We start from the raw sequence: 15976 nt of genomic DNA, 5'->3' as shown, positions 1-15976 counted from the left end.
AGCTGGGCCTTGAGAAAAGCACAAGTTCTGTTGCAAAATAGCAAAAAGCAGGTAAAATTAGCATTTGGAGAAAAGTTCCTGTGGAAAAAACTATATGTTCCCCGAGAGCCAAATGAAAAAAAAAAAAAATCTCAAACTCAAGCTTGCAGAGTCTGCTGTAATTTATGATATACCATATGAATCTAACTATAGAACTTCATTTAAAAATTTTATAAAGACTGTAAATCTACAGTGAAATGTTCTAGGGACAATCTGCTGGCAGAAACCCACACTCTACAGACTGACCTATGGGAGAAACAGTTTGTCAGGGGCTTGATCTGAAGCCCACTGAAGACAATGGAAATACTCTCATTGACGTCAGTGGCCTTTAGATCAAAAAGCCCAAAAGCCCCGCATGGAAAAATGAGTAGTAAGAAGAAGCAAACCACTCTAATCAATAGACACTGCTGTATGAGGGTCTTTAACAATAGCTTAAGGGGCCACGATGAGCCGCTTAGGACAATTTTATTTTGTATTGTATGTATCTTATAATCTTTCTCCTGAAACTTTTAATGGAATTTATCTCACTGGAGAATTTAGGAGAACATCTGCTGCAAATGATGGGTAAAGACATAAGCTGTTGTGGGTGGGGTGAGCCTCAGGAGGTTCGCAGTTTGGGTTTGGCTGCTGCTTCGGATTCTTATCTGAACTATACAGATCTCCTGTGGCTGCAAAAATTGGACTGGAAATCACAAGAGTACGAGACTTCTTGTGAGATTTCCAGCACTTTTCTTATGGTTTTGACTGAACACCAGATGTGGAAAAAATATTTAACAAAACTGGATGCAGTTTTTTTCATGTCTAGTTCTAAAAAGGGATGAAGGTTCAGGAATCTAATTTTATCCTTTCCAGTTTCAGTCATTGCTAAGATTCAAAAAAAAAAAAAAAAAGGTATTTAACCCCAAAATGTAGCTATTGCAATCAGTCCCCAAAGAATCGTTCAGGTAGATGAAACTCTGAACATTACATTGACCATGAACAAAATTAAAACCTTATGCTTTTGGCAAGTGGAATGCAAAGAATCATCAGGGTGAATGGTGACCATTAGGAAACATCCACTATTATTCTTTCCCTTCAAAGATTATTTTTATTTGCTTTCCATGCAAATGTATTTATATTTTTGACCCTTTCCTGCCCACTTCCACTAAACAACCAATCTCTTAGGCTTTACCTAGCACTGGTATTTTTAAGAATACTTGAGCAATTGAGCTTGTCACATGGAAATTTTAAATTTTACACCTGACTGCGAAATTTACTTTTAGTCAAACAGACTTTGCAGGCTACTTGAACAAACCGACCTTACTTTTTCTGTGCAATGCCAGTACTGGGATGCTGAATCACTAAGCAATCGTGAGTTCTACCAGTCCATATGTTTTATGTGATTTTTGTGGACAACTCACAACTGCCAAGGTGAGTCAATTCATTAGTGGTTTACTCTGATCGTACCACCTACTTACACTTGCTTTTAAACTGACAGTCCCTCATCAGAGGTGAAGAAATTCTTTTAAAGCCAAATAGTGAAGATAGCTTAGGAAAGCTCTGAAGTTACAGGAGGAATTCAGGCCATGCATAGATATTCTTGGGTGGTGGAAAGTGATCTGAAGGGAAGTGGGTGATGTATCTCAGAGGACTCTCACTGTGTTTGGATCACGAATGTTGGAAGCAAATGTGAGCAGCAGAAAACCAAATAGATCAAACCAGGACAAAAAATGTTTTAAAGTGACAAGTCTGGTGATGACCAAATTGATTAGAATATTTTATCAGTTGTGAGTGCATTTGAAAACTTAGGTTTCGCTGCAGATGCAGGAGTAAGTTTCTCCCTTTGGGGTACATAAAGACCAGTCTGAATGGAAACTGAGTTGTCATTTCTTTTAAACTCCTAATCTGGTGTGTATTCTCACATATAAATCAAATACGACTGATGAAAAGGCCGGATATTATCCCATCCAGAAGCTATGGAGCAGTGAAACATAACTCCAGTGCCTGAGGAGACTGCCTAGAACTCACCATGCCTTGACATTTTGTTGAATTTTTGGCAATATTGGGGAGTTTTCTTCAAAGATCTAGAGCCAAGCCTCCTGTGAGCCTCCACTGTCTTTTAGCAGCAAATAAACCGATTAATTATAGCAAAAAACAGCTTCGAAGTGTGGACACAAATGCTAGAAAAGGACAGGGAAGAACACCCCCAGTGTTTGTTTTTAATCCTATTAGTTTGGAGGGAAGGAGGGGCTCTGGTGAGCTTCGAAAGATTTTATAGCTGTCTTTTTGGGCCCCTGGAAGGAGCGGTTTGCGGAGCGGGATGTGCCAAGGCCCTGTCAGTGCCTCTGCTCCTGCTGGAGATGGGGCCCAGCCCCGGCAGGCCTGGTGCAGGCCTGGTGCGGGGGGAGGCAGCTTCCTCGGGAGCTGTGTACGGAGGGGAGGCTTGCTGCTTCTTCCTAGAGGGCTAGGAAACATCCACCAGGACGGACCCTCCAAGAAAAATACGGGTTTTAGAAATGCAGGCTGGGGAAGCGCTGAAAAAGGCTGTAGAGAAGGGTGGGGAGGGAGGAGAGAGCCCTCCCACCGCTCTCAGCGTGCTCCTCGCACCGGGCTGCACCTCCAGCCCATGTGGAAGCAGTTACGGCCAAATAACACATCCTGCGGGACTATTTCTAGTCATTTCACAGAAGCCTTATTAAAAAATAGAGACTTTATTAACCTGAGATTCAGGGACTTGAAGTCATGATGGAGGCTGTAAACTCTCAGCCTATGGTTGGGTTTTACAAGGATGATTTGGGGGCTGCAGAAGGAAACCTTGTGGAGAGAGACTTAAGGAGCTCAATTTGGTTAGCGTAGCAAAAAGCAGATCACGCAGCGACCTGACTCTGTGCTGTAAATGCCTTTGCAGGAAAAAATACCACATACAAAGGGGCTTTATAGCCTAATGGAGGAAAACATAACGAGATGCAATGACTGGAAATTTAAGGCAGGCAAAATACAGCGATGGAAAAGAGAGAGGGGGCTGAGTGCTGGGACAAATTGTTGAAGGGGGCAGGGGATTGGTCATCCTCATGCATCCCAAAATCAGAACTGGAGGCCAGCCCAGATGACTTTGGTGAAACATATATTAGTAGGCTCAATTAGTGAGTGAATGTGTGAAATTATTTTCTTGGGGGCTTATATGGAGCATTAAACTAGATGATCTGAATTGTACCTTCCATCCTTAAAAATGGGGGAAATATGCCAGAAAAGGAGCTAGATACCCAAATTGTACCCAAGTGCAATTTCTAGGGTCTCCAGACCACTTTGGAAATGCAGTAAGTGAAGGGACAAGCAGTTTATTGTGAGCTCTGGGCTTATGGAGGGACAGACAGAATGATGCATGCCACCACATGCTGCTAGCACAAACCAATTTTCTTCCTTGCTCCCCCCAGCATGCTTTTCTTTTTTATATTTATTTTTTTGAAACTAAAAATATATCCTCAGAGGCATTAGTCACTCTGCCCACATATTAATAAATTGCATAATGATGCTACCAAGCATCCAAAAACCTTTCAAACTGTTATATATTATTTCTTTCAATAATGTTCTAAAAGGCCAGTGAGGCTTAATGGAGCCACATGGTATTGTATTTAATCCAGAAATCTGGAACTGTCTAAATTCTCATATATAAATTAAGATAATATACAATATGTTTTTTCATTTAATTTGGTTCTCCCCATTTGGGTAGGCTATAACTGAAACTCCATAGGGCTGCGTCTTTTGCAAGAGATTTTTGTCTACCAAATCTTAGATTTGTAGATGCTGTTCTCACTTTTAATTGCTCAAGGCTGTTTGTCGTAATAATTCAGTCGTTTGCCAGCCAAAGGAAAGTTTAATGGAACCACAGTTTAACTGGGCGAAGTTTAAAAATTGTGCAAGTTACAAGAGGTTTCCCGGGACTTTTCCTTATGGTCTCCTCTGTACAGCTCTTTTTGCTTTGCTGCTGAGTATCTCACTGCCCTGCAATCGTAATGGTAAGCTCTGCAGAGCATTTAACACTGTTTAGCAGGTGTCTCCTTGTTTAATCTCCATGGACTCAGCTGGGTATCTGGTAATTACACATGGGAATTTCTAGGAGATGAGGAGTTAAAATAGCCAAGAACTACGGAGTGAAGAAGAGTGAAGAAATCCAAACCCGGATACAATTTTACATGTTGAAAAAATTTAAGGGCTTTAGATCTGGGTTTTGAGCATAAGGCTGGCTTTCATAAATGTCATCTCTGAACAGGCCCACCTCTGCCGTGCAGTGTCTGTATAAGGTGACAAGGGGATTTCATGTAGCCTGGCAAGTCATGGGAGATGTCACAGGCTAGAAGCTGCAAAAGGGTCAGTAAATGCTACCTCTCCCTCCTCCCGTCTTTTCATCGCGTGTTCCCTTAAAGCTTTAAGAAACAATGGCTGTCAATAATCCAGGGTGGAATAAGACCGTGGAACAGGAGCTGTGTAGATCAAGACCAGGATTCATGTATCTTCTTTTTCAGCTCTTATAATTTGTAAATCCAAAGACCCCAAAAATGCACACCCATTCACCAGATTAGAGCTAAAGTGCTTCAGAAGATGGAGGGAGAAAAGAATATATTCTTGGGTATAGTCTGCTCTGCAGTTTGGCATCCTGCAGGAGAAGAAAGCCAGGTGTGGAAACAAACTGAATGAGATGATTTCTTGTCGGCTCAGTGGAGTAGACGCAGAGAAGGTGCTGAAATCTGGGGCATACCTTTCATTTGAGAGAATGCATATGAGAATTAAACACATTCTGGAAAGTAACAGGACTGCATTGTGAGTGAACAGCTTTGGATCGTATGAGCCAGGGTTTTGTTATCACCTGAATAAAATCTCTTTCAGGCTTAAATACTTCTGTTGGTAATTTCTGTGGATTTTTTGTTGTTGTTGCTGGTTTTTTTTGTTTTTTTTTTTTTTTTTCAGTTGGCTTTGAATTTTCCCTGGCTTCATAAGGACTAGACCTGACCTTGGATAGCAATAGTCTCAAGGCTATAATCTGATTTTGACAAACTTTTGGTAGAAGCAGGGCGAACAGAGACCCCTTGTCTCCCCATGTCCACAGAACCGATCCGGTTTTTGGAAAGTTATGTGATAGATGCTTACTATATTTACAAATCTCCTTGATTTCTTCCATTCCCTTCCTGATGTCTCACCAGAAGTGCAATCTAAAGTGCAATCTAAAGCTTTCTCATCACTCAGTGCAGTAGGGACAAAGCTGCTTTGCTTGAACTGGCTTGTGTGCCCTCTAGTGCCCAATTCCTCTCCAAACTGGGTTCTACATCGCTGCTGCTGTACAGATACCAAATTGCAATAAGAATAAGCATCTCTAAGTGCTTTATTTAATACCAGATTCATTAACCTGAGAGTTCTCCTAGAAATATCTGGGATATATAACCAGATCTGTGTTGGTCTTCTTACAAACAGCAGTGTGGAGGGCGGCTTGGTTCAGAGCAGGAGGCACTACACACGAAGGAGGAAGGTTATGCACAGAGCTATAAAATTTCATAAGCAGCAGTTGTGAAGAGAAAGACAGGAGCAGGTATGATCCCTCAAGGCCACCACAGCCCCATCACCTCTGCCCAGAAGGCACCAAGGTGTCGTATACACCTTCCTCACCACCTCTGTCCTCTCCTGGCTGCTTTGGGACCAACAATGAAAGTCCAACTTTGGACTTGGGGCACTCTTCCAGGTCTCATAAAACATTATTGTAGGGGGCGAGTGAAAATTTAGTCATTTTTGAGCAGGAGGGCAAGGTAAATTTCTCGCAGTCCAGTATTTCCCTCATTTTTATTGCTGGTGTTATAGACCAGCTTCTCCGAGGTGCTGGGATTTTGCCTATATTGCATCCTTCTTCACATCCGGTTCCAACAATAAAACCCGCACGTTTTTGATCTCTTGCTTTCATGCTTGCTTACACACTTCGGAAAATTTAAGAAGGGCGCAAGGAATGGGTTAGTCACACTTGTTAATATTTATCCCATTGCAGAATGAGTAGGGCTGACCTCAGAGCTCGGGCTTTGGAGAATAGTTATGAGAACGATTCCACCAAGCTGAAACGAAATCTGCATGCAAAGCTCGTTTGGTGCCTGGAAAGAGCTAGAAGGAAATAAAGGTCTTAAATGATATATTTCCGCAGTTAACATTTTGTCCTGTTTACAGAATCTCACTAGAATACTGGGGGTTTTTGTTTTGTTCATATGTTTTTCATAAGGATAAATATCCATGCAGTTTAAACATTTTCATTAGATTCAAAAAAGAAGGAGAAGGATGTGGGGCTATTTTTTTCTTTAATTGTTAATATCTTTTTTTTTTTTTGTGGTTATTTATTTGAATGCTCTTTAGAAATAAAAAGTCAGGTAAATCAAAGGGAAAAGGAAAGTGATTCTCTTTAATTATTCTCAGAGCAATTTTGAGTAATGTAGGCTAAATTAAAAAAATACACAAGTAAGATATTTTGGCTGGGATGTATGTGTAAAGTATGAACAGCAGGAAAAAAAAAATAAAAAAAAAAAAAGCCTTCCTTTCTAAATAGAAAATCTTTGAAAGTAACAGGGGGAAACTGATGGGAAGGGCTGAAGTCCATATATTCCCACCTCCTCCGCCTTGTGATCTCTTAAAGGTGAGCTGCAAAATGCAAAAGAGAAATGTGTTAAATTCAGATGACTCGCTTGGGTGTCAGGAAGTGGCTCGAACAAACACACCAAGTTAACTAACACATTTCCAGTTTTTTTTGTTCCTCCTCCCTCCCCTGCTCTTCCCATGAAATCTTTTTTTGCCGGTATGGTTTCTGCCTCCACGTGGGAGCGCAGCCACTTGTCCACCCGAGCAGCACCCCCCAGCCCCCCCGGGGCTTGCAGGCAGCCAAGACGTTCTGGGAGGATTTTCCAGAAAGTAAGAGAGGAGGAGAATTTAAGAAAATGTATTCCTGTGTTAAATACCCTGTCTGCAGGAGAAATGACTCAAGATGTGAGGATGGATGTGGTGATCTTTAGTTGCTGTACTATTCACATTTAGTCCAGTCCCTCCTTCTTGGGCCATTCACCTGCTCTGCTGTAGGTCTTCTACAGCAGTGTGGTTCCTGGCATCCACGACGTTAAGCGCCGTGGCCACAGTAACATAAAATTTGTGTGATGCTGTGTTTGCCAGTGAATGTGTTCAGTTGTAGGCACAGACAGAAGCAGTTGGATGTGGGGAATGCTTTTCGAGCTGCCAGTGGCAGAACTTGGTTTGCAATCGGATGTGTGAGATAAGTCTCACTCAAAACACTCTGAAAGTGGATTAGGTCACCAAAAGAAAGTCTGGAAGCCAAGACACCCAGATCCGTCAGTAACTGTGCCCGCTGCAATGTTTCCTATCCAATGGACTGAGCAGAGTCCCACCCCGCGGCAGCCGGGACAGGGGAACGGCACGGATACATGGCTGTTTCTCATTAGCTTCCTCTTTTCCCTCTGGAAATCTTCCCCATGCCTTTCTCCCCCTGCTTGGCAGCAGGTGTGCTAGGCAGAAGTTTTAAATCTAAGTGGAACGGAGTTATCTGATTTACAGTAAGTAGATTTCCTATTTGAAATAGCAAAGCACAGCATTGTGTGCATTACCTTGCACCAATATAAGATATGTATGCACACACCCCACGCATATATGTCTAGAATATAAAAAGATTATATTATTGCAACACTGTCTGCACAGAGCTAATTCACGTACTACAGCATGTTTGCCAAGGGACACTTCATAATTGCATCCCAGTATTTTTTAATTTGTGATCAAGTTGTAAGACTGTTAAAAGTCTCCCTGCTGATTTATGTTTTCTTCAGCTACAGCATAACCGAATTCTGTAGCAATTCCTGATTTTAGTTTTCTGTCCTGTAATAATACAGGAGACATTTAAATTTTCAGTTTTCTGTTTTTTTGTTTGTTTTGTTTTATTTTGTTTTGTTTGTTTGTTTTAAGAACAAACCCAACTACACATCTGAGACTCTTTAGCTAAGGAAAGCCAAAATAGTTTATGAAAACAATTGCTGCATTCCTTTGTTAGGGCCATTTTGGTTCTGTTTTCCCCTCTAACAAAATTTTCAGAACTGTTTGCTTTCCATTATGGACAGAGAAATAAACTAGATTTGGAAATGTCTCTGCTTAGTCTCTGGAATAGATAGTAAGTAAATTGAAATAAAATGAGAAAGTGAATATTAATTCACATTTCTTCTTTGGAAGAAAGATTTAATGAATTTAAGAAAGAGGTTCTGCTCCTACTGAGTGTTGAATTTGATGAAGTTGCCCAGCTTATCACGGTTTAGTGGAGGAGGCTCAGCATTTGATAAAAACATAAGACAGAAATTCAAGAAGCAATCCCCTTGAAAGGAGGGAATTATTCGTGCAGAGGATCTCTACTCCTTCCATTTTTTAGCTCTTTATTTTTCTTTCTGGTGTAAGCAGCTGTCAGCAATGGAGGAGGACAGAAGTTAATGCACTGTTGCGGGGACTTCAGGCCAACTGCATGATATATCCCAGCTTTGAGGCTGTTTTGGATGAATTTCCTGTGTCCTCTTCCCGCAGAACAGCAGTGGGACCCTGGCTTCACCCTCGGGGCTGCATGTCAGTGACACCCAATGGCACAGGCACAGGGACGGGGAGATGGAGCAGTGACAGCGTGGCCAGCTCCAGGTGGGTTCGACAAAGCACAGCCATGAGCCCTGGGCTGATGTGCCAGAGGGTCTGCACACGGTGATGGTACATTAAGCATCATAAAATTGCTACCCTGTGTTCCCTGTTTCATAAAGTCAGAAGGAAAAAAAAAAAAAAGGTTTATTTTCCCCTGCTCCTTTCTTTTTCAAGGTGTAACAAAAATTTCCCCCTCGTGTCCTGTTCTGGCAGCCCAGCAGAAAGGTGATAATCTTGTACTGCATTATCTTACCTGAACCTAATAGGCACTAACTGGCCACCAAGGGAGATGAGAAGGTTGTGATCCAGCTAAGCTAAAAGAGAAGGCTTTAATAATGAAGTGCTGGTGCCAACATTTATTCCCACACATAGCTACAATAGTAGAGCTGGTGCAGGGAAGGGTCGAGGCAGCTGTCTGAGATTATCCTGCATGCACCCCTAAACCCACTTTCATCATGAAAGCCCTTATGATATGAAGTGGCCATGCTGATGGCAAGATGTTATTATCACGATTGCTGCGAGTCCTGTTACCAGCTTTGTTTTTCCACCACCTCTTACCTTTACCATACTGCCCACCTTGCGGGACAGTGGCTTGTGTGTGGCACAGGGCTGGTTTCTCTGTTTTTATTTATCCCTCTATTAATACAGCACTGTCATGCTATGGGTCCCATCTGGCATGAGACACCGCGTTGCAAGACTCATGTTTACAACACATCATGGTGCAACAACCGGCTCCGAGACGTCCGTTCGTATTACAGCCGGTCACCTTCTCCTTGACACCTTCCTGTGCCATCAACTTTAAAAAAATAAAAAATAAATAAATTACTGGTTATTGAGAGTTTAAAACTTTGTAAGCCACGGTGGCTTCATTTACGCAGCGGAGCTGTGTATTGAAATATGAATTAGTACCGTGCGTATCGGCAGGGAGGACCATCTGCTGTGCTCAGCACCCGGGTTTGAAGCTGGTTGGCTGGCAGGACAGCATGTGTTTACAGAAAACCCTAACAGTTGTAAAGGAGCCATTTAGGTTTATCGTGTCAATTCCTGTAAAACTCCACGAGGAGAAATTCCTTTCACAAACTCACATAAAAAAGACAGATAGACTAGTTTTGACCTCTCTAAAAACATTTGACAGTTAAGCTTGTTGCAAGGGTAAAATATCTAGAATGGTGAAAAAAAAATCTTGTCATTTCCCCCTCTGAAGCATTAGACTCCTTGAACACAACATCCATTCATAGCGTAGTTCTTGCATTATAATTTAACTGCCTTTTATTTTCCTTCTGAGATACAAATGCAGGAGTCGTACATGATTTTCATACCGTATTATGCGAGCCATTGTGAAAAAGCTGTCCAGAGTAATGGCTCCATTTCAAAAGGATGCGCGTGCCAAGATACAGAGATCATTTATTTTTCTTAAAAATGAAATGAGGATGGGATTTAAAATGTTATGTTTTGTGTATATGAGCAATATTTCTCTAATCAACCAGTCCAAATGTATTGCCTCCCTGTAGCTTCTCTGTAATCAGAATTGTCCAAGGGAAGGCACGTGCGAGCACACCAAAGGCGCTTATGCTGCCACAAAATTATGTCTTACAGGGGCTGGGTACCTTATAGAGCACCCAGGACAGCCTCACCCACAAATCACCGAATTACTGATGACAGGTATCTGTCTATATTGTATAATTCACATGCATATGGGTGCAGAATGAAAAGGGGATGTCCTTCAATGTAAAGGTGAGGCTGAGTTGAAGCCTTGAAGTTGTGGTGTCACTTGCGTGACTTTATTTATATATATATAAACTAAATAAATAAAAAATAAATTTAAAAAAGCTTGTTTCTTTTGACAGAAAAACCCATGCAGCAAAATTTATTTTCCTGGCAAGATGAGAAATGGTAGGCTAGGGGAGAAAGCTGCCTCCTGCAGACATGCCCTGGCCAGTCTGCTTTGTTACAAAGGCCCTGTGTATGGGTGCTTTGGGACTGGTAACACACAGGGGAGCATAAGCTTCACACGAAGTGGATGTAATTGATGTCTTAAATATGAACACAGGATGCTGGTAGTTCACAAAGAGCCGTTTGGCTTATGTTAAGTAGTTAAGATTGAGTAAGGACAGGAGACTGGTGGGAAGAAGAGAAGATTACCCTTATGTAGTTCAGGTGCTGTGTTCCTTAACATCCTCTAGTTAGGTCACATCTTGGGGTCTTAGCTATGAAATACAGATGACTTGGTTTTCAGTATCATGGAAGTTTAGATAATTTTTGCTTGCAGTCTTGTGTATCTGCATGTATTTAATGCATGTGCCTCCGTTTTTTTGTCTTGATTTTGTTCTTGCTTTGGTGTACAACCCAAAGCAACACACAGCTGCTTTACCCACCACCTACTAAAAGTGCAGTGACTTTGGGTGTCACATTTCCATGTGCTGTTTCTCTTTTTATTATTTTTATCATTACCATTACTCTCAGGATGCATTCTTAAAACCTGTCTACATCTGCTAGGTGGTGGAATATAGGTCAAACCAAAGCCTGGCAGTTCTTAGAAGAGCAGGATTTTCTGCCTTTTTCTGAGCATCCCCGTGAACCCCACCAACGCCCGCCGATGGGACCGGAGCGCTGAGCAGACGCGCGCCGGCTGCGGGGGCCACGTCATCTCGCTGCCTATTTTCAGGCTGTGTGCAGTGCCCTCCTGGGTCAGAGCAGAAAGGGAAGAGCATCATAAGCCAGAGTGTGTGGAAGATGACTCACAGGATTATTTTCTACATTTAAAATATAACCCTTGCATTCTTGCCAATGTATCGATAGAGTCAGGCTCTCTCTCCTGCAGCAAGGCTCATGTGTTTATATTTGTATGTACTACGTAATGCCTCAGTCTATATTTCTACCCATTTTTTATATCTTGTTTATGTTGTTTTTCACATTTCTTCTCCCAAACAGGCAGTAAAAGATTGAAACTTCAACCCACCCAATGCAATTCCTGTAAACACAATGTACCCTGAGTTTGAGCAGCAATGTGTTTGGGAACCATGATCCTTCCCATTTCAGGACTGGTGAAACTGGTCAAAAATGTGAGTGGTTGCAGAGTGGTTCATCTAACAGGGCTGGGATTTTAGCCTAGACCAAACAGTACGCCATTTTCAATTGATAAAGCCATGGTACATATTCCCCTACAGAGATCTTTCTTACCTTCCACAAGGTAGGATGCAGGGCATCCTTGCCAGGGTTTAATGCTCCTCGTGGACTTGGGGTTGGGAGGTTCAGCTGAGAGAGTTGTTATTGAGGAGCTCACAGTAGGGAAACGGTGTTGATACCCCAGCTAAAACCTTCACCATCAAAGCATCCTGTCTCAGGGATCATTTTATTCTCAGAAAGTGGGACATAAATACAGAGTTAATTGTGACCGGAATCCATGGCAATAACCTGTTTATGGGAAAGCTCCATCCCTAGTCTAGAAGAGCTGTAATCTTACTCTGCCATCTAAAATTTGTTGCTTTATTAAGATTACATTCTCTGCCCTCCCCAAAAAGTGAGTTAGTTTGATATGTTTATTGCCCTTTGTCAGGATGGCAATATTTTTTTCTGCTTTGAAAATAGATGTTACTGCTTATATGGCTGTATATTTATCCTTTCTTTTAGCTTTTTCATTACTGTTCCCTTTAATCATTTAATGAGGAGTGTTCAGGTTCCTGATGATTTAAAATTATGACTCACAGAGACACTGGCAATATCTTTGCTGGAGTAACGTTGATCCTCTAACTTTAAGACTTTAAATTCAAACCACATGTTTTTGCCACTAACTCTGAAAACAACCCCTGGAGTTGTGTGACTGTCACTAGAATATAAACCATAGCTATTCTGTAACCCTCTGCAAACAAAAGCCGCAGTATTTAAATTGCGGTTATGGTCAGAGAAGTGACTATTTTAATCATTGCTCTGGTTTACTCGGGAGATCTGCTCCCTCTGCACATTCCAAATATCTCTGCAGATTTTTATAGACTGAAATGAGATTTTACTGCTTTCCACTCCTCTTAGCCCTACAGAGGCCAGACAACGCGGGGCGAGTGAGCCAGATTTGTTCCAGACTCACACATCAACATAGCTGTTAGCTGAATTCCAGCGGCAGGACCTGTGTAACTGATGATGTGCCCGCCAGGACAAGCAGCTACACTTTCGTGTCCCCAGGGAGCTCGCGGGGTGCGTGGCAGTTAGGGGTAAAGAACAAGAACCTAAAACACGGTGTTCTCCCTTACCTATAAAGTAAATTGTTTTGAAATGGGAAAAAAAAAAAAAATCCCTGAGGGGCCTCTCGGGCTGAAAGGGCTCTTTGAACGCAGCTACCTGGATGCCACCCTGCCCCAGGAGCAGAGGCTCGGAGAGAAGGAAATCATGTTTAAAAAAATGGCATTACATGCAGAAGTTGAAGATGCATAAGTCTTAAAGGGATTTTCTGCCGGGTTTTGAGGAGATAATTCGCTTTTTGAACATCTCCCTTACCCTTACGTGAAGTTTCTTGCAGCCTTTTGGGTGCTGAGCTTCAGCCTCTTGGGACTTGCATAAAGTGGTTCGCTGCCTCCCCCCGCCACTCAAGCCCCTTTTTTTGTGTGTTTGCTGCGTCAAGAATAAATCCCATTTAGAAGGTGGCTGCTTTAACTCACTATCTGCATTTACGATATGTAATATATGTGTTTTGTTCCTGCAAAAAACTCCTATTGCAGTATCACGAATGTTACTCTGATAAATGTGTATTCAAAATAAACGTTGGTAGGATAAGACCTAATTCATTTTGGATGGTTTTATTAGGCGTCTCTTAACAAATCCCAGAGTATGTAAATGAAATATAACTATACGTACATATTCATCAGTCTGTTCTTGGAATTAAATATGAGCGCTGTGACATTTGGTTTTCAGGAATGACAAATTAACATGTGTGCAGGATGTTCTCATCTTCCTGCTTTGGAGTCCTGGAGTCAGGAAAAAGCAGACAAAACATATTTCCACTCTTTCTGTCATAGTTTGCAAAGCAGAAAGCCTTTCACGACAGCCAAGAACTTCTCGGGCTTTTTTGTACCTGTTTGGTGCTGACACGGGGCCCCTTCTTCAGCATTCAGTGTTGTTAAATGTCATCCCTCCTGTGCCGGGGTGGGAAGCGCATAAAAAAATAACCAGCTTTGTATCTGAACTGCCTTTTAGTAAGAGCACCAACAAGTCACGGAGCGAGGTAAGCAGCAGAGCAACTTGTGGAGCGCAGCCACTGCTGCTGGCGATTTATTGATTTATCTCCCTGCCCGGTGGGGTGGATGCTGCAGAACTGGGCTGAGCCCCGCGGCGCTGCCCGTCCCCGCAGCACCACGCTGGGGATGCTCTCCAGGAAAACCTGGGCTGGATCCTGCGGGGTTTTTTTGGGCTTTGGTCGATTCGCCACCACGCTCGGGAGCACAGGGCTTAGCTGCGCTGCTCCGGAAACCCAGAGAAAAGCTAACTTTTGTTTTCGGCGGTTCGAGCTGGAGTCACTTTTCTGCGAGAGCAACGTGTGTGCAGGGCATGCACTTTCTGCAGCAGAACAAAATAAAAAAAAATAAAGCAAACATGATTTCTTTTTGAGGCAGGGAGGGCTGGCACCACGCCACCCCATCTGAGCGTCCCGGAGAAGCTGACCAGAACAAATCCCAGCAGGAACACACAAACCTCTTACACCTTCTAAAAAGCTCCCCATTGAATACGACCAGGCAGATGGGAAGGGCCCCTTTATTTCCTTTTTTTTTTTTTTTTCCCTTTCTCCGCCTGGGTTCATTCCCTGCCTTTTGGGGAGTCAGGTTCAAAGACATGCCAAATGCATCACAACCTTCCACATAAAGTCCTTTTCACCTCCCGGCGGAGCTGGGCTGCGCGGGAGCGTGCGGGGAGCCCTCAGTCCATCGGGGACTTTCAGGGCTGTGTGTGGCAAATCCTGCGCGCGGCTCCCACCAACAATAACATGAATTGGACACCTAATTCCCTGGAAATTAAACCCCTCAGCCAGCCAGGGACAACAGGAGCCAAAGAGATTAAACAGCGCAGCGGGGGGGGAATCTTTGGGGTAGTTTGAGGGGTTTCTTGGTGTCGTTTTATTCTTGGCAGGGGGTTATGAAGTAGTGGCTCAGTATTGCCTTTACTGTTTTAATTTGAAGCCCTCTTCCCCTTCTAATAATCCTGCATCCTCATTGCCCAAGACGAGAAATCCACCTGCCCTGGCTCCGTCCTAAGGATCCTACAGGTCTGCCCTTGCCGTGCTGCAGTGATTTGTGCTGGGGAAAGATTGGGCTGGGCACTTTGGGTGTCAGGGAGGGCAGAACCAGGACTGAGACATTCCCATTTCTTTTCCTATCATTTTAATTAACTATTGCAGGCTCTAGTCGCAGATGCAGTGCGCTGGGATGATGTGCTGGATGGCTGGATGCTGGAGAAAAGCACAATCCCTGCTCCTCAGGAAGCGATCTTTCCCTGCAGTGCTGCTTTTTAACTGCTACAAGTCAAAACTTAACTGGCCGAGCTGTGGCAATTTTTTTTTTTACCAAAAAAAAAGCAGTTTCCTATGTATTTTACTGACAAAAGCCTGAAGCTTCCTTTATATGCTTTATTTTCTTTCTCCTCTGAAACGATCATTAGACAAAAGCAGTTTTGCTGCTGGTTAATCAAGAGAGTGATGTGGCCCTGCATTTTAATCCTAAACCAATTAGCAGGATTTGACATCATGCCATTAGACTGCTTGAAACAAAAATCAAGGACAGCGTAATGCAGATAGAAAAGAACAATAACCATCAGCAATGCCCTGTCAAAGGGGAAGGAAGAAATTTGGCTGCGTGTGTAATTTCCAAGCAATCCCCCCTTCCCTCAAACCTGAGCATTCAAATGAGGGAGCTAAATAATAATGAGAGGGAAAATGTTGAATCTCTAATCACATTGCTCTAAACCGGACCAGTTTTAAAAGCAGAGCTGGCTATTCTCACTCTGAGCAGATTCGTTGCTTTTTTTTTTTTTTTTTTTTCATCCCCAGGTCTGTTTGATGATTTATTTATCTGGTGCTCCGTGCTTGGCTCTGCAGGGAGGGTGCACGCTCGGCGGTAGCACCGTTGCAGATGTACAGCGAGCAACCCTGCCGGGAACACGCCAGCGTTTGGCCTCCCTGAGAAACAACTTCCCGGGCACGTAAACCTTTTCTTTGTCCAAACCACCCGGAGATAACCAAGGAACGAAGCACCTTTAAACATCTGTAGTTTTTGCTGCCATA

At 42.9% G+C, this 15976-nt stretch overlaps 1 protein-coding gene across 2 annotated transcripts in view; it reads left to right on the top strand.

The window, feature by feature from the left end:
- Nucleotides 1–13486, top strand: part of LOC310903239 (uncharacterized protein) — a 77827-nt gene extending 64341 nt beyond the window's left edge. The window contains exons 14-16 of one of the 2 annotated variants that reach the window (XM_083846018.1): nucleotides 8611–8718; nucleotides 10312–10377; nucleotides 11647–13486. In XM_083846018.1, coding sequence (XP_083702144.1) covers nucleotides 8611–8718; nucleotides 10312–10377; nucleotides 11647–11653 — 181 coding nt within the window. In that variant the 3' untranslated portion in view covers nucleotides 11654–13486. Of the gene's footprint in view, nucleotides 1–8610; nucleotides 8719–10311; nucleotides 10378–11211 lie in introns of both variants that reach the window. The other variant, XM_083846017.1, reaches the window with a different exon arrangement.
- Nucleotides 13487–15976: the final 2490 nt, after the last annotated feature.

The sequence above is a fragment of the Anser anser genome, assembly GCF_964211835.1.
Source record: "Anser anser genome assembly, chromosome: 8".
Taxonomy (NCBI): Eukaryota; Metazoa; Chordata; class Aves; order Anseriformes; family Anatidae; genus Anser; species Anser anser.
The sequence above is the reverse complement of the archived record's forward strand: the minus strand, read 5'-3'. Positions and strand labels throughout refer to the sequence as shown.